Source organism: Nicotiana sylvestris, chromosome 12 (genome assembly GCF_000393655.2).
Source record: "Nicotiana sylvestris chromosome 12, ASM39365v2, whole genome shotgun sequence".
NCBI classification, from domain to species: domain Eukaryota; kingdom Viridiplantae; phylum Streptophyta; class Magnoliopsida; order Solanales; family Solanaceae; genus Nicotiana; species Nicotiana sylvestris.
In genome coordinates, this window is record NC_091068.1 from 97,036,979 (window position 1) to 97,056,388 (window position 19,410).

Below are 19,410 nucleotides of genomic sequence, written 5' to 3' on the forward strand. Positions count from 1 at the left end.
GACTTGCCGCGGTCTTGGTATGCATTTTTTGTTATAAACATTATGGGTATGTCGGGGCCCTGTTCCGGCTATGTTGCAGCACTTATGTTCCTTTAGATGCTCATAGACAGGTGTCGACTCATGTATAGTTTGGTATGCCTTGTTGGCTGGTTTTTGTTGTATAGTCTTTCATAGTAGCGTGGTGCTCGTACTATATATATATAGTTGCTTAATTGTCTGGTCATCCCATGTTATGTATGTTCATGCCATCATATTTTATGGTTGGTTGTCCATGATCCATGTCTACCATTTATATTGATCTCGTCAGCCCTAAAAGATAATAAAGAAGGTTAGATGAAATGTACGTTGGTGCTCGGCAAGTATGGTCGGGTGCTAGTCATGGCCCTCCAGTTTGGGTCGTGACAAACTTGGTATCAGAGCAAGTCTGTCCTAGGGATTGTCTATGAGCCGTGTCTAGTAGAGTTCTTGATTATGGATGTGTAGCGCACCACATTTATAATCAGGAGGCTACATGACATCTAGGGTTGTTACCTTCTTCCTGAATCTAGATCGTGCGTAGAGTTGAGTCGTAAGTGTTCGTCTCTAATATTCACCTTGTTTTCTATCAGCGATGCCTTCGACTAGGAAGCAAACAATTAGTAGACAGCTTGATAAAACTATGGGAGAGGGTACCGGTCAGGTGCCCCAAGCCAGAGCAGGCCAAAGTGAGGCTCAGAATGAGATGCTGTCACATACCTCATCTACCCCATCTCCTCCAGAGGATATTAGGAGGCACCCAATACCTCCAGTTCCTCCATCTGACACTACAGACAAGGATATGCGGAGTGCTTTGCAGTTATTGACTAGCTTGGTAGCTGCTCAGGCTTAGAGGCAGAATACAGGTTCTACTGATAAACTAGTTAGTACGAGAGTTCGTGATTTTATTAATTTAGACCCTCCAGTGTTTACCGGATCAGACCCCAAGGAAGACCCGCAAACTTTTATTGACCAGGTTTATCGTACATTGCGGGTTATGCATGTTAGTGATACAGAGGCAGTAGAGTTGGCTTCTTATCGGCTACGAGATTTAGCGATTCTATGGTATGATAGTTGGGAGAGATCCAGGGGTCCGAACGCTCCTCCAACTATGTGGAAGGAATTTTCTGAGGCCTTTCTTCGTCACTACTTGCTAGTTGAGATACGACGAGCTAAAGCTGATAAGTTCTTGAACCTTAGACAAGGTAATATGAGTGTGCGAGAGTACAATATGCAGTTCGATTCTTTAGCAAGGTATGCTCTCCATATGGTGGCCGAGATGAGTGATAGGGTACATTTGTTCGTGAACGGATTGGGATCACATCTGATAAATGAGTGCACGACTGCCTCCTTGGTGGAGGGCATGGATATTTCCCGTATTCAGGCTTATGCCCAGACCCTAGAGGATCATAAGCGCCAGTAGAGGGCAAATAGGGAGCAGGATAGGGGCCAACATAAGAGAGCGAGATTTTCAAGGTCTTCTAATAACTTTAGAGGTAGCGTCAGGCCCCAGTCTTCGAGGAGTTCGGCGCCACCTGTAGCTAGTGCTCCTCCACAGTTTCAGAGGCCTCGATATGATTGATTTACCCATTCTAGTCCAGGTCAGTGTTCGCAGGCATCAGGCTCGCAACATCACATGGATACTAGTCAGACGAGACAGACAACACCACGTTGTGATCAGTGCGGCAAGGCCTACTTTGGATTGTGCCGTCGAGGTTCTGATGCATGTTATTCTTGCGGACAGCCTGGCCATATGATGCGGGATTGTCCTAATAGGGGAGGTGATGGTATGACTCAGCCGACTGGATCTGTGTCTGCTTCTTCCTCATCAGTTCGACCTCCAGCACGGGGTTTTCAGCAGTCGGCAGGTCCTGGTAGAGGTATAGGTGCAATGCCGAGTTCGAGTGGTGGTCAAAATCGAACCTATGCTCTAGTAGGTCGACAGGATCTCAACTCGTCTCCAGATGTTGTTACAGGTATATTATCTGTGTTTTCTTATGATGTATATGCGCTGATTGATCCGGGATCTACATTATCATATGTTACACCCTTTGTGGCTAATAAGTTTGGCATTGAACCTGAATTGATAAGTAAACCCCTTGTGGTATCTACTCCGATAGGAGATTATGTGATTGCTAGAAAGGTATATAGAGGTTGCACTGTGATGATTTGTTGTCGTCAAACCTCGACAAATTTATTTGAGTTAGAAATGGTTGATTTTGATGTGATAATGGGAATGGACTGGTTGGCCTCATGCTATGCAAATGTTGACTGTCGTATGAAGATGGTTAGGTTTCAATTTCCTGGTGAACCCCTTATTGAATGGAAATGGAATATTGCTACACCAAAAGGTAGGTTTATTTCCTATCTTAAGGCAAGGAAAATGATCTCAAAAGGTTACATTTAGCATTTTGTTCGCGTTAGGGATGCGGAGGCGAAACCACCTACTTTACAATCAATCCCCATGGTCAACGAATTCCCAGATGTTTTCCCAGATGAAATCCCAGGACTTCCTCCTGAAAAGGAGATTGAATTTAGCATTGATGTGCTGCCTGACACTCAACCGATCTTTATCCCTCCATACAGAATGGCCCCAGAAGAGTTGCAACAGTTGAAGGTGCAGTTGAAGGACTTGCTGGATAAGGGCTTAATTAGACCTAGCACTTCACCTTGGGGTGCACCAGTCCTCTTCGTGCGGAAGAAAGATGGGTCGTTATGGATGTGTATCGACTATCGACAGTTGAATAAGTTTACTATAAAGAACAAGTATCCACTTCCAAGAATTGATGACCTGTTTGACCAACTCCAGGGTGCCAAGTATTTCTCCAAGATTGATTTACGTTCAGGGTATCATCAGGTGAGGGTTAGGGAGAAGGATATTCCAAAGACGGCCTTCCGGACAAGATATGGGCACTTTGAGTTCTTGGTGATGTCGTTCGGGCTAACAAATGCCCCAGCAGCTTTTATGGATCTCATGAATACTATATTCAGGCCCTATCTTGATGTGTTCGTGATTGTATTCATTGATGACATTCTAGTGTATTCTCGTTCGGAGGCGGAACATGCGGGCCACTTGCGGATAGTATTACAGACGCTTCAGGATCGTAAGTTATATGCTAAGCTCTCCAAATGTGAATTCTGGCTGAACTCAGTAGCATTCCTTGGCCATGTGATATCTGATGAGGGTATTAGTGTCGACACTCAGAAGATCGATGCAGTAAAGAATTGGCCGAGACCTACAACACCATCAGAAGTCCGCAGCTTCCTAGGGCTAGCAGGATATTATAGGCGGTTTGTAGAAGGGTTTTCCTCTATATCATCACCATTGACTAAGTTAACACAGAAAGCTACCAAGTTCCAGTGGTCTGACACTTGTGAACGTAGTTTTCAGGAGCTGAAGAATCGATTGACATCCGCACCAGTGCTCACTCTTCCTGAAGGAACAGAAGGTTATGTGGTATATTGTGATGCCTCAGGTATAGGTTTGGGGTGCGTATTGATGCAGCGTGGGAAGGTGATTGCTTATGCATCAAGACAATTGAAGAAGCATGAAAAGAATTATCCAACCCATGATTTGGAATTGGCTGCAGTAATATATGCTTTGAAGATATGGCGGCACTACTTATACGGCGTCCATGTTGACATCTACACAGATCACAAGAGTTTACAATACATCTTCAAGCAGAAAGAGTTGAATTTGAGGCAGCGTAGGTGGCTTGAATTATTGAAAGACTACGACGTCGAGATATTGTATCATCCCGGTAAAGCCAATGTTGTGGCAGACGCTCTCAGCCGTAAATCAATGGGAAGCTTAGTACATATTGAGGCAGGTAGATGGGGGTTGACTAAAGAGCTTCATCAGCTAGCCAATATGAGAATCAGATTGTTAGATTCTGATGATGAAGGTGTTACTGTACATAATACATCAGAATCATTTTTGGTAGCCGAGGTAAAAGCACGACAATATAAAGATCCTATTTTAGTACGATTAAGAGAGAGCATTCAGCAGTGTAAAAGTATGGCTTTTGAGAACGGAAGAGATGGGGTACTGAGATACCAGGGCCGATTATGTGTGCCTAATGTGGCAGGGTTGCGAGAGAAGATTATGAATGAGATTCATCAATCCCGATATTCCATCCATCCCGGCTCGACAAAGATGTATCATGATGTCAAGGAGCAGTATTGGTGGGATAATATGAAGAAGTCTATTGCAGAATTTGTAGCCCAGTGTCCCAATTGTCAACAAGTAAAGATAGAACATCAGAAACCCGGTGGATTGCTTCAAAATATAGAGATTCCGACCTGGAAGTGGGAGGTGATTAATATGGACTTCATTATTGGATTACCTCGCTCTTATCATAAGTTTGACTCCATCTGGGTGATAATTGATCGACTTACAAAATGTGCCCATTTTCTGCCAGTGAAGACAACTTACACGGCTGAAGATTATGCGAAGTTGTATATCAAGGAGATTGTTAGGCTTCATGGTGTGCCCATATCTATTATATCAGACCGAGGAGCTCAATTTACGGCTAACTTTTGGAGGTCTTTCCAGAAGGGTTTAGGCACACAAGTAAATCTCAGCACTGCATTTCATCCGCAGACTGACGGACAGGCTGAACGTACCATTCAGACACTGGAAGATATGCTACGAGCATGTGTTCTAGATTTTAAGGGGAATTGGGATGATCATCTTCCACTCATAGAATTCGCCTATAACAATAGCTACCATTCCAGTATTAAAATGGCCCCATATGAGGCACTATACGGGAGGAGATGTAGATCACCAGTTGGATGGTTCGAAGTCGGTGAAACAGAATTATATGGGCCAGATTTGATTCACCAAGCTATTGAGAAGGTGAAAGTGATACAGGAGCGATTGAGGACGGCACAAAGCAGGCAAAAATCTTATTCTGATGTCCGACGTCGTGATCTAGAGTTTGAGGTTGGTGATTGGGTTTTCCTGAGGATCTCACCAATGAAGGGTATTATGCGTTTTGGGAAGAAAGGTAAGCTGAGTCCAAGGTATATCGGGCCGTATAAAATTCTTCGACGGATTGGACAGGTTGCTTATGAGTTAGAATTGCCATCCGAATTGGAATTTGTCCACCCGGTATTCCATGTATCTATGTTGAGAAAATGTATTGGAGACCCTTCTCGAGTCGTCCCTATCAAAGATGTACAAGTTACAGAGGACCTATCATATGAAGAAGTGCCAGTGGCGATATTAGATCGGCAAGTCCGCAAGCTGAGAACAAAAGATGTAGCTTCCGTCAAAGTATTGTGGAGGAACAAAAATATGGAAGAAATGACATGGGAAGCAGAAGAGGAGATGAAGTCTAAATACCCTTACTTATTCCAGAATGAAGATAACAAGGATGCTGGTGGAAGACAGGATACATTGGAAGGTGAAACGGCTCTATGAGGTAAGCAATAATTTGAGAATACTCCTCCTTAATACAAAATGGTGATATGTAGATAATGTAAATACGCATAATGCTTTGTGTAGCCTTGTGAAGCCATATGTTGGGCTTAATTACTTGCAAGTTTTGCTAGTGACCATTTTATAGGGGAAAATTGATCGGAAATTTCCATTGGAATCCACGATGATTTAAAGGTAAGGAACCTCTTACTCTATATGTATTTAAGATTATCCAAGTTGCGGCTAAGCCATTGAAGCTAGAACTTGTGAGATATATATCGAAAGGCTTGGTAGTAATGTTATTGTTTTGTGGACTGTTTTGCGTTGTTGTTGGGCTGCGTATTTTACTACTATCTTGTGGAGTTTTGGAGGAGGAAGGGTGTGGAGAAACACCATATATATGTAGGGTTATGGGCTGATAGTTATTCGTAACATTTCCAGGTTGTTTGACACGACTACGGTGGTCGTCGTATGTATGGAGTGATTAGGCTGTGTGTGGACTATTTTGGGAGGCTCAATATGTTTATTATTGATGTTGTTTGGGCTGTTTGGTGACTGTTTTGAATGGTGTGAGGTCATATATATAGGGGAGGTGCTGTCCGTTTCATCGTAAAATAGGTTGTGGTCGATACATAATAGTTATGACGCTTAAATGATAACGATAGTATCGTTTCTCTTATTGTAGACTAAGGAGTTTTGACAATTGCATAGCTTGAGATTGGGGCAGTATATACAAGGTATGTGAGGCTATCCCTTTCCTTCTTTTGCACGACTCCGATTGTACATAATGTAATGAACGAGCTTCCAAAGATACTCTACTCTTAGAAGCTAGCAGTACTTACATTGTTTTCCCTCTTATGGAACGATTGATGTTAATGTTGCTTCTCTTATTCTTATGTTATCAATGTTGTTGGTACTTCCTGATTCTTATAAGGTTCATAGTGAAGAGTTAGTCCTAATAACGTGTACAGAGGATACCGACCTTACGTCACTCCGAAAGGTTTAGAATGTGATTCCATGAGTCGAGCATGCATTATATATATGTATCTATTTTACTCTACCGAGCCGCGCTATAGTCGGCCGGGTACGACACCTATTGTGTAACCACTGATCAGTTAGGTTTTACCGAGCTCCACGTGGCCGGGTACGATTCTACCGAGCCTTATGATGGCCGGGTACGTTTTTACCGAGCCTATTATGGCCGGGTACGATATGATGATGATGATGCCCACAGAGGCGTATGTTTTAAAAGTTTATGTATACATACATATGTATCATGCATTGCATGTCAGTAGCCCTCAGAGGTACTCAGATGTTCCAGGTTGTATATTCTCTATCCCTGCTTACATTAGTGTTCGTATTTATGGTTCCATGCCTTACATACTCAGTACTTTATTCGTACTGACATCCTTTTGTTTGTGGACGTTGCATGTCGTGTTGCAGGTCTTGATAGACAGGCAGGGTCAGCTCCCCCACCACAGTAGGCTGTCCAGTTCAGCGGTGATTGGCGAGATCCCTTCTCCGGACTTGCCGCGGTCTTGGTTTGCATTTTTTGTTATAGACATTATGGGTATGTCGGGGCCCTGTTCCGGCTATGTTGCAACACTTATGTTCCTTTAGAGGCTCATAGACAGGTGTCGACTCATGTATAGTTTGGTATGCCTTGTCGGCTAGGTTTTGTTGTATAGTCTTTATGGTAGCGTGGTAGCTCGTACCATATATATATAGTTTCTTGATTGTCTAGTCATCCCATGTTATGTATGTTCATGCCATCATATTTTATGGTTGGTTATCCATGATCCATGTCTACCATTTATATTGATCTCGTCAGCCCTAAAAGATAATAAAGAAGGTTAGATGAAATGTACGTTGGTGCTCGGCAAGTATGGTCGGATGCTAGTTATGGCCCTCCAGTTTGGGTCGTGACACCCATGAACCGCACCTACGGGCCCGCAGATGCGTCAAACCCACTGCATCTGCGATTCTTCTCTTGGCCCTCAATTTTCACATCTGTGGCTTCTCCACCGCATCTGCGACCTCGCACCTGTGGTCCCCAATCCGCAGGTGCAGAAATGTCAGCAGCAACAACTTCAGCTACACAATCTCAATTCCAAATCCTCTGCTGACCATCTGAATTCATCCCGATGCCCTAGGGACCTTAACCAAAACTACAAATAAGTCACATATCACCATTCAAACTTAGTCGAACCTTCAGAACACTCAAAATAACATCAAAATACCAAATCACCCTCTGATTCAAGCCTAAGAACTTCTAATCTTCTGAATTTCGCAAAAGATGCCAAAACCTACCAAATCACCTCCAAATGACTTGAAATTTTGCACACACGTCAGAAATGACACTACGAACCTACTCCAATTTCTGAAATTCCATTCCGACCTTGATATCAAAATTTTCACTGCCGACCGAGAAATGCCAAATTTTCAATTTTGCCAATTCAAACCTAATTCCACCACAGACCTCCAAATTACATTCTGGACGCGCTCCCAAGTCCAAAATCACCTAACAGACCTAACTGAACCATCAGAATCCAAATCTGAGATCATTTACACATTCCACACCGAAATTCCAAATCAGTTATCTCTTATACTTCTAAATAAGAGACTAAGTGTCTCATTCCACACCGAAACCACTCCGGATCCGAACCAACATACAATGAAATACAGCTCAGGAACACATAAAGAAGCATAAATGGGGGAAACAGTGCTTTAACTTATGAAACGACCAGCCGAGTCGTTACATCCTCCCCCCTTAAACAAACATTTGCCCTCGAACGAGTCTAGTGTTTACCTTGAAAATGGTAATTACAATTAGATTTGATTTTGTGGTTCTAAAAATACGTAATTTATTTTTATGCTAGTTGTTAGGAAATAGATGCTAAGTGTGATACTAGAAAATAAGGTAATGGTTTGAAGATAAAATGCCATGCAAACCGAGTAGCCGAGAATCGGAGTCTTGAGCTAGCCTATACTAGGCCTAGAGATCGAGCTAAAGCTATTACATCTCACATTTTCGTATGTTATAATTTGTTTTAAATTAACCGATGTAGACGCGGGGATGAGATCATCTTGACGTTAACGTACTTACGCTGTTTATAACAAGCGATAAATAAGTATTATGAATGATAAAGAGGTACACGAATTAAAAAAAACGAGTTTCGTTGAAAATGGACAATTTGGAATAAAATACGGGTCGAGCGATAATACCTGATAATTATAAACTAGTACCATGCAAGGTACCATATGACCACAGTAGTATAATATATAAAGTATATAAGAAGTATTTTGAAAATAAATAAAATTCTAAGTAATTTATGGTAATTTTTAAATTATGCGGGTAATAGATTAATTACTGGATAATAAAACAATATCCGATTAACTAATAAGTGGATAAAAATAAACAAAAATTTACTCAAAAAAATGTGGCACAAATGCCACAAGGCTAAGAAGACTCATGAGCTATATATGCCATGTGGCTATTTATGGCCAAATCAAAAATTTGACTAACCTAAGACTTAAAGTCTTATCTTTAAAAGATATCAGAAACATTTTCCCATTATTGAAAATCAAATAAAACACTTGCATTCCTTGGTTTGAAAAACCAAAACGTGAGAAAGCAGTGACATTTCGTTCAAATTTCAAGATTTCAACAATTCGATCCTTAAAGCCAACATTTTTTTCAAAATGTTAAAAGCAGATTAATTCGTCCAAAATTTCAAGTTTGTTTAAGTGTGAATTTCATCCATATTTCACAGAAGCAGGTTCATTCAAATAATTCCGGGAGCAAGTATGTTAAGAGTAAGCTTTTCCTTCATTTTATCATGATATCATAATTACACAAGTTCGATAACGAGGCATAGAGAAAAATTCATATCCCGAAATTTACGTATATTTTGCTAGTCTCGCAAATTGCTTATATTTTTCTAGTTTTGTAAGTTATAATATTCTCCTTATCGGGACTTCATATTCAGTTGAGTATTTCCTTCATCCAGTCAAGAGAGTAGAGAATTTATATGTATGCAATATTAAGAGTATTTTCGTTACCATCGAGCTATAATCGATGGGCAGGCCCCTATTGGGCAACCTCTGATTAGATGGTAAGTTATATACCAAGCCTATTGCGGCCGAGCGCTTATGAGAGAGCCTAGTTGGTCAAGACACAGAGCCTAGTATGGGCGAGCGCATATGAGCGAGCCTACTATGGCAGAGCAATTATATATATATATATACCTGGCCTACTATGGCCGAGCGCTTATGAGCGAGCCTAGTTGGTCGAGATACAGAGCCTAGTATGGCTGAGCGCTTATGAGCGAGACTACTACGGCAGAGCAGATATATATGTATACCGAGCCTTATAGGGCCAGACATCTATTTTACTCACTATATTGAGAGAGTTGAGTTAGTATCAGCAGATGAGCATATATTCAGATTTTTCCTTGACTCCCAGTTATTTTCAGTTATTATATTATCAGTTTAGTTTCAGCTTCAGTATATTGCCTTACATACCTGGTACATTATTTCGTACTGACGTCCCTTTCTGGGGGCACTGCATTTCATGTGTGCAGGTTCAAACAGACAGACGAGTAAACCTCCTCAGTAGGTGCTTCTCGAGTTCAGCTTTATCGGTAAGCTCCCCTTCTTTCGGAGTTTTCGGGTCTAACAGTGTGGTTTATATCTTTCGTATACATGTAGATAGGTTATGGGTAGGTCGGGGCTCTATTCCGATCACAATACATCTATCAGTAGAGGCTTGTAGACATATCCTGTCGGTTAGTGCAGTATGTTGGGCTTGTAGGCCCTGTAAGAATATTTTGTTGGCTTATTAGTTGTAGTGATTATGACGGCCTTGCCGGTCCAACTTTAGGTTGATATTAGTCAGCGTTAGTCTCCATTTACTTTTATATTTTGTATCGTACTTTATCTCGTAATGTGGCCCATAGCCAATGTATGATATTACATGTTCCGAGTCTCTTAGTCGCAATTAGTACACAAGGATAGATAAGGCACTAGGTGCCGGTTCCGCCACCGGGCTCGAGGCGTGATAAAAGTGGTATCAGAGTAGTTCTGTCCTAGGGAGTCTACAAGTCGTGTCTAGTAGGGTCTAGTTTATAGATGTGTGGTGCACCACATTATATAAGCAGGGGACTATAGGGCATTTAAGAGTTGGTTACTTTTCTTTCAAATCTAAATCGTGTTGTAGCACTGAGTTATATGATATTTGAGTTAAACTTACGTGTTGACGTTTGCATGCGCAGATGATGGTAACAAGGAAGGCTATGGCTAGCTGGAGGAGAGAAACAGCAGTAGGTGAGGGGACTAGCAGAGTACCCCCAGTAGATGGGGCCCAATCGAAGTCGCGGGGAGAGACCCCTACCCAGCGTTTACCAGCTCCTCCGCCACCTGAGGATATTACTAGGGAAACCGCATATCCAGTTCCCCCTCCGCTTCCATCAGATCAGGATTTGAGGGGTGCGATGCATTTGTTGGCACAGTTGGTAGCTACCCAGCAACAGGCTAGGGCATCCGCTAGTGCAGGACCTTCTGAGAGATCTAGGAGTTCATGGGTCCGAGAGTTTATTTCTTTGAATCCCCCAGAGTTCGCAGGGACAAATCAGAGGGAGGATCTGCAGGATTTCATAGATCATCTTCATAGGATCTTTCGGGTTATGCATGCCACGGAGAAAGAGGCAGTTGAGTTAGAAGCTTTTCGACTCCGAGATATAGCCATCCTTTGGTATGAGGGATGGGAAATGTCCATGGGACGTGATGCACCTCCTGCTATTTGGGAGAATTTTTCAGATGCCTTCCTTGACCAATACTTACCACGAGAGATCCGTCAGGCTCGACTCGATCAGTTTCTAGCCCTCAAGCAGGACAATATGAGTGTTCGAGAATATAGTCTCTATTTTGACTCATTGGCCAGATATGCACCATTCATAGTTGCTACTATGCGGGATAGAATCCACAGGTTTATAGCAGGGTTGGCCCTAGAGTTGACTGAGGTGTGTGTCACCGCTGCATTACAGGATTGTATGGATATCTTGCGGATTCAAGCATTTTCCCAAAATATAGAGAGGGGTAGGCATCGGTAGCAGAGTACGAAGAGAACTATGTCAGGGCACCGTAAGAGGATGAGATTTTCCAGGTCTCAAGAGTAGTCTTAGGATAGCTACAGGCCGCAGTACTACGAACGGCCACCTAGACCTCCACCACCTCATCTACATGGTTACACGTATGACCGCTATACTCAGTCAGGACCAGGTGAGAGCTCCCAGACGTCAAGTTTGCAGCAACAATGAGGTTCGAGATTGACAGGGCCATTTTCTCCGCAATGTGCCATTTGCGGTCGAGGACACTTGGTCCAATGCCGAGCCGGTTCCGATGCTTGCTATATATGTGGACGTCCAGGGTATATGATGCGAGATTGCCCAAATAGAGATTCTGGGGGTATGGCGCAACCAGCGAATTCAGCAACAGGATCAACTATGTCCATGCATTCTTCCGGGCACGAGTCTCAGTCTTTAGCTGGTAGAGGTTGAGGCAGAGGTAGAGGGTCCAGTTCAAGTGGTAACCAAAATCGTATCTATACGCTAGCAAGTCGACAAGACCAAGAGTCCTCACAAGACATTGTGACAGGTATGTTGACCATTTGTTCTCACGATGTTTATGCCTTGATAGACCCAGGATATACTTACCATGTATTACCCCATTTGTCACGCGGGAATTTGGTATAGTTCCTGAAATACTAAGTGATCCTTTTGCGATATCTACACCGGTTAGAGAATCAATTATCGCTAAATGCGTTTACCGAGGTAGTACAGTATAAGTTTGTGGTCGTCAGACCTCAGCCAACCTAGTTGAACTAGAGATGTTGGATTCGATGCTATCATGGGCATGGACTGGTTGGCAGCTTGTTAAGCCACAGTTGATTGTCGAGCAAAGACAGCTAGATTTCATTTTCTGGGTGAGCCAGTCCTTAAATGGGTAGGTAATATAGCGACACCAGCGGCAGGTTTATTTCCTATCTGAAGGCGAGGAAAATGATAGCAAAATGGTGCATTTATCATATTGTGCGAGTTAAAGATGAAGAAGTTGAGATACCTACACTTCAGTCTATTCCACTAGTAACGGAGTACATGAATGTATTTCTAGATGAACTTCCAGATATTCCTCTAGAGTGAGAGATTGATTTTGGCATCGATTTGCTTCCAAGAACACAACCAATATCCATCCCACCGTATAGAATGGCACCTGCCAAATTGAAGGAGTTGAAGGAGTAGTTAAAAGATTTGCTGGAGAAAGGTTTCATCAGGCCCAGTACTTCACCTTGAGGGGCAACGGTACTATTTGTGCGGAAGAAAGATGGCTCGCTAAGGATGTGTATCGATTATAGGCAACTGAACAAGGTAACTATTAAGAATAGGTATCCCGTTCCGAGGATAGATGACTTGTTTGATCAGTTGCAGGGAGCTAGATGCTTTTCATAGATAGATTTGAGGTTGGGGTACCCCCAAGTCAGAGTTCAGGAGAAAGATATTCCTAAGACAACCTTTATGACCCGATATGGCCACTTTGAATTCCTTGTTATGTTCTTCATGTTGATGAATGCACCTGCCATATTTATGGACTTGATGAATAGCCTATTTCAGCCATATTTGGATCTGTTCGTGATAGTCTTTATTGATAATATTCTGGTTTATTCACGTTTAGAGGATGAGCATGTAGACCACCTGCGAGCAGTAATCCAAACCCTATGCCATAATAAATTGTATGCTAAGTTTTCTAAGTGTGAGTTTTGGTTAAAATCCGTAGCATTCTTGGGGCATATTGTATCCGACGGAGGTATAAAGGTAGACACTCAGAAGATTGAGGCTATGAAATCCTGGCCTAGACCTACCACTCCAATAGAGATTCGTAGCTTTCTAGGCTTAGTAGGATATTACCGGAGGTTCGTAGAGGGTTTTTCTTCTCTTTCAACACCATTAACAAAGCTAACGCAGAAAGCGACTAAGTTTCAGTGGACAGAGGCCTCTGAGCAGAGTTTCCAAGAACTTAAGAACAGATTGACCTTAGTGCCAGTTCTGGCACTTCCAGAAGGTCCAGATGGTTATGCCATGTATTGTGATGCCTCAGGTGTCAGGTTAGGATGTGTCCTGATGCAACATGGGAAAGTAATTGCATATGCTTCAAGACAGTTAAGGAAGCATGAGCGGAATAATCCAACCCATGACCTCGAGTTAGCTGTGGTTGTCCATGCACTTAAGATATGGCGGCATTATTTATATGGTGTGCATGTTGATATATTCACAGATCATAAGAGCCTGCAATATATCTTCAAGCAAAAAAAGTTGAATTTGCGATAGAGGCGGTGGCTTGAGTTATTAAAAGACTATGATGTTAACATTTTCTACCATCCAGGGAAAGCTAATGTTGTAGCAGATGCCTTAAGTCGTCGATCTATGGGTAGCTTAGCACATGTAGAGGCCGAGAAAAGACAATTAACAAGAGAGATTCATCAATTGGCTTGTTTGGTGGTTCGGTCAGTAGACTCTGGCAATGGAGGAGTTGTACTCCAAAATACCGCAAAATCATCTCTCATAGCTGAAGTAAAGGAGAGGCAATACGAGGATCAAGATTTAGCCAAGTTGAGAGAGCCGGTTCCACAACAGAAGAAGCCATTGTTAGAACTCAAAGGAGATGGGGTTCTCAGGTACAGGGGTTGTTTGTGTGTTCCAGATGTAGCAAGGCTACGAGACAGGATTATGTTAGAGGCACATTATTCATGGTATTCCATTCACCCTAGGTCGACAAAGATGTATCATGCCATTAAGGATGTGTATTGGTGGAACGATATGAAGAAGAACATTGCTGAGTATGTCGCTCAATGCCCTAGTTGTCAGCAGGTGAAAATAGAGCACCAGAAGCCCGAAGGGCTAATATAGACTATAGAGATCCCGACATGGAAATGGGAGGCGATAAACATGGACTTTATCTCAGGTTTAACTCATTCCCATTGTAAGTTTGATTCCATATGGGTGATAGTTGACAGGCTCACGAAATCAGCTCATTTCCTACCGGTCAGATCTACATATATAGCAGAGGATTATGCAAAATTATATATTAAGAAGATAGTGCAACTAAGCGGAGTACCCGTATCTATTATATCTGACTATAGGGCCCAGTTTACAGCACATTTTTGGAGGTCATTTTAAAAAGGTCTAGGAACTCAGGTGAATCTCAGTATAGTTTTTCATCCACAAACGGATGGACAAGTCGAGTGCACGATTCAGACGCTCAAAGATATGTTGCGAGCATGTGTGTTGGATTTTAAGAGAAGTTGGGATGAATATCTACCTCTTATCGAGTTTTCATATAATAATAGTTACCTCTCCAGTATCCAAATGACTCTGTACGAGGCTTTGTATGGGCGGAGGTGCAGATCTCCCATATGGTGGTTCGATGTTGGAAAATATGGGTCATATAGGCCAGACTTGGTTCAGCAGGCCATAGAAAAAGTAAAGCTTATCCGAGAATGACTGTTGACAGCTTAGAGTCGACAGAAGTCATATTCTGATGTACGGTGAAGAGATTTAGAGTTTGGGGTTAATGACTGGGTATTCTTATAGGTTTCACCTATGAAAGGTATAACGAGATTTGTCAGGAAAGGCAAGCTTAGCCCACGGTATATTGGGCCTTATAGGATCATTCGGAGAGTGGGCCAAGTAGCTTACGAGTTAGAATTGCCCTCGGAATTGGAGTCTGTCCATCCGGTTTTTCACGTATCTATGTTACGGAAGTGCATTGGTGATCCTACCCAAGTAGTGCCCACAGATGATGTACAAATTACAGAGAACTTATCATACGAGGAGGTTTCGATTGCCATCCTAGACCGACAAATCCGCAAGCTGTGGAATAAGGTGGTAGCCTCAGTGAAAGTACTCTGGAGGAACAACAATGTAGAAGAAATGACTTGGGAGGCCGAGGAAAACATAAAGTCTAGATATCCCTACCTATTCCCTCCTCCAGAGAAGGGTCCGACTGAGACGTCATAATTATAAGGTACGTGTGTAAATTCTTGTGTTGGTTATTGTCGTTGGTCATGAGAGGCTATTGTCGTTATTCATAATTATGGTCTTGTGTGTCGTTGGATTATTAAGCTTCTACAGGAAAAGTTGGTGGTGGTGGTGTTACACAGACGACCTTACCAAAGCTATATAGATAACGGGGATTAAACATCCGAGGACGAATGTTTCTAAAGGGGGGAAGGATGTTACATCTTGCGTTTTCGCACGTTATAATTTCGTTTTCAGTTAACCAACGTAGACGCGGGGATGAGATCATCTTGACGTTAACGTACTTACGCTATTTATAACAAGCGATAAATAAGTATTATGAAGGATAACGGGGTACACGAATTAAAGAAAATGAGTTTCTTTGAAAATGAACAATTTGAAATAAAATATGAGTCGAGCGATAATACCCGATAATTATAAACTAGTACCATGCAAGGTACCATATGACCACAGTAGTATAATATATAAAGTATATATGAAGTATTTTAAAAATAAATAGAATTTTAAGTAATTTGTGTTAATTTTTAAATTATGCAGGTAATATATTAATTACCAGATAATAAAACATTATCCAGTTAACTAATAAGTGGATAAATATTAACAAAAACTTACTCAAACAAATGTGGCTGAAATGCCACAAGGCTAAGATGACTCATGAGCCATCTATGCCATGGGGCTATTTATGGCCAAATCAAAAAATTGACTAACCTAAGACTTAAAATCTTATCTTCAAAAGATATCAAAAACATTCTCCCATTATTGAAAATCAAACAAAACACTTGCATTCCTTGGTTTTTAAAACCAAAACGTGAGAAAGCAGTGACATTTCGTTCAAATTTCAAGATTACAACAATTCGATCCTTAAAGCCAACATTTTCTTCAAAATGTTAAAAGCAGATTAATTCGTCCGAAATTTCAAGTTCGTTCAAGTGTGAATTTCGTCCATATTTCGTAGAAGCAAGTTCGTTCAAATAATTCCAGGAACATGTATGTTAAGGCTAAGCTTTTCCTTCATTTTAGCATGATATCGTAATTACACAAGTTCGATAATGAGGCATAGAGAAAAATTCATATCCCGTAATTTACGTATATTTTGCTAGTCTCACAAATTGCGTATATTTTTCTAGTTTTGTAAGTTTTAAAATTCTCCTTATCGGGACTTCATATTCAGTTGAGTACTTCCTTCACCCAGTCAAGAGAGTAGAGAATTTGCATATATGCAATATTAAAAGTATTTTCACTACCATCGAGCTATAATCGATGGTCAGGCCCCTATTGGGCAACCTTTGATCAGATGATAAGTTATATACCGAGCCTACTATGTCCAAGCGCTTATGAGCGAGCCTAGTTGGTCGAGACACAAAGCCTAGTATGGCCGAGCACATATGAGCGAGCCTACTACGGCAGAGCAGTTTTATATATATCTATCGAGCCTACTATGGTCGAGCGCTTATGAGCGAGCCCAGTTGGTCGAGCTACAGAGCATAGTATGGCCGAGCACTTATGAGCGAGCCTACTACGGCAGAGCAGATATATATGTATACCGAGCCTTATAAGGCCGGACATCTATTTTACTCACTATATTGAGAGAGTTGAGTCAATATCAGCAGATGAGCATATCTTCAGATTTTTCCTTGACTCTCAGTTGTTTTTAGTTATTATATTATCAGTTCAGTTTCAGCTTCAGTATATTGCCTTACATACTCAGTACATTATTTCGTACTGACGTCCCTTTCTGGGGCGCTGCATTTCATGCGTGCAGGTTCAGACAGACAGACAAGTAGACCTCCTCAGTAGGTGTTGCCCAAGTTCAGCTTTATCGGTAAGCTCCCCTTCTTTCGGAGTTGCCGGGTTCAGTAGTGTGATGTATATCTTGTGTATATATGCAGATAGGTTATGGGTAGGTCGGGGCCCTATTCCAATTACAGTACATCTATCAGTAGAGTCTTGTAGACATATCCTGTCGGTTAGTGCAGTATGTTGGGCTTGTAGGCCCTATACGAATATTTTATTGGGTTATTAGTTGTAGTGATTATAACGGCCTTGCCGTCCCAGCTTTATGTTGACATTAGTTAGTGTTAGTCTCCATTTAGTTTTATATTTTGTATCGCACTTTATCTTTTAATGTGGCTCATAGCCAAAGTATGACATTACATGTTCCGAGTCTCTTAGTCGCAAGTAGTACACAAGGATAGATGAGGCACTAGGTGCCGGTCCCGCCAGCGAGCTCAGGGCGTGACAAAAGTGTTAGGCTGTAGACAGACGATGAAGGACCAACAGTTCTGAGAGCTTTGATGAGGGCTCTTTATGATCAATGAGGAGTAATAAATGAAGAACAACCAATGAAATGTAATAAATGTAAGCAATAAAATCAAGGGGGAATACGTTTAAGTTAGAGAGTAGAGAATGTTCTTGTTCTTGTATTGAATATCATGTGTGCAAAAAATAACAAGAGTCCCCTTTATATAGGAGGGGGAATACCTAACATAGTACATATGCATTTATTACAAAGATTTGCTGGTGGTACAACTATTTAATGTCACAGTATGGACTTGCACTATTCTTATGGACTTGGTCAGCTCTAACCACTTGCCTTGGGAATCTTCCACTCGTTCGTCATAGCCACATATTTGTACCGCCCCAAGGTCGAGATATGCCTTGAGCCTTCTGGTTCACCAAACCTCGAGCCTATGGAATACCATGATGATCCCAAAATCAGACTCTCTGATTTTAGCCGTATACAGATAGTCCCCGCGTTTCTTAGAGTAAAATGATAAGAAACGGTCTTGAATTCTTGCCTCTTCGATACTCCCATTATGACGTCAGCCCATCAGAGCATTAAATGCCATGACTCAAAGGCTGCGTAGAGGCCACTGTCAGCACAATTATCGAGAAGCCCACAAACCGTCATTGGTTCGACCTTTTCGCTCCTCAAACATCGCCCAAATGGCTTCTATAAATACTTAAATTTGTTTTGTCATTCACACTTTACAACATCAAGTTTTTAGGGCTAAGTTCACAAATTTCTGCATCTATCTTCTTTCCGTGCTTGTTTCTTCATCCTCTTTCTTTGACACTAAGGTATAATCATGGCAAAAACATCAAAAACAGTACCTCCGAAAGAGGGCGCCGCTTCTTTATCATGCCCGTCCAAGGGCAATGTCGTGCCGCCTTTTTTCCTTCCTCGCGGAGAGAGTCCGGGTTTCGACATTCATGGAGGTGTGATAACTCCTTTTCTTTTTTGGGAATTTGGTATTTGAAAAGTTGCCATCTAACGAGTTATGGTGAATTAGGGCACCTTGAGTGATTAGCTCTTGGATTGGTTTGCATTACCAGAGATTAGGGTAAGGGATCGAAATGACCTCGAGGGGAAGGTGCTAGGCACCCCTCTTAGTCCATAACTATGGGTCCCGGTCGAACTTATATTTACGAATTAGTCCATTAACCAAATAAATAGTTGAATCAAATAGGTTGCAAGTAAAACACATTGGATAACTCAAATAAGATAAAGACTTTAAACAAGTTGTATTATAAAACAAAGTTTAAACAAAAGGAATATAGAAAAGGAGGAGTCCTAGGTTGATTAGTCTATAGGATCATCCTACACAATGTTTGATAAATACTCCTCAATGAGGGGCTACACGTGACATTAGCGCGTAGTAATCATATCCTATATCTACCCTTCACAACCCCTTAATGGTCATTCAAAGCGAGTGTTGGTGAGCGATCTCTATTGCATGATGTTACCCGTCCCTTCTTAATGGTCCCGGAGGGATTTAATACCTCTACCTATAGGTGGTTCTAGATGTAGACATGTTATTTTTGACCCTCCCCAAGATTTTTTATATTTTAGCAGGTAAATATTTAATTTAGGCCTAATAT

At 41.7% G+C, this 19,410-nt stretch overlaps 1 protein-coding gene across 1 annotated transcript; it reads left to right on the forward strand.

Moving 5' to 3' along the window:
- Positions 1-2,479: 2,479 nt before the first annotated feature.
- On the forward strand, positions 2,480-14,397 carry LOC104231580 (uncharacterized). Its single transcript, XM_070164108.1, has 5 exons — positions 2,480-2,690; positions 3,846-4,060; positions 10,711-11,457; positions 13,456-13,741; positions 13,874-14,397. Exons 1-5 carry the CDS (start codon positions 2,480-2,482, stop codon positions 14,395-14,397), a joined length of 1,983 nt encoding a protein of 660 aa, XP_070020209.1.
- The last annotated feature ends 5,013 nt before the right edge of the window (positions 14,398-19,410 follow it).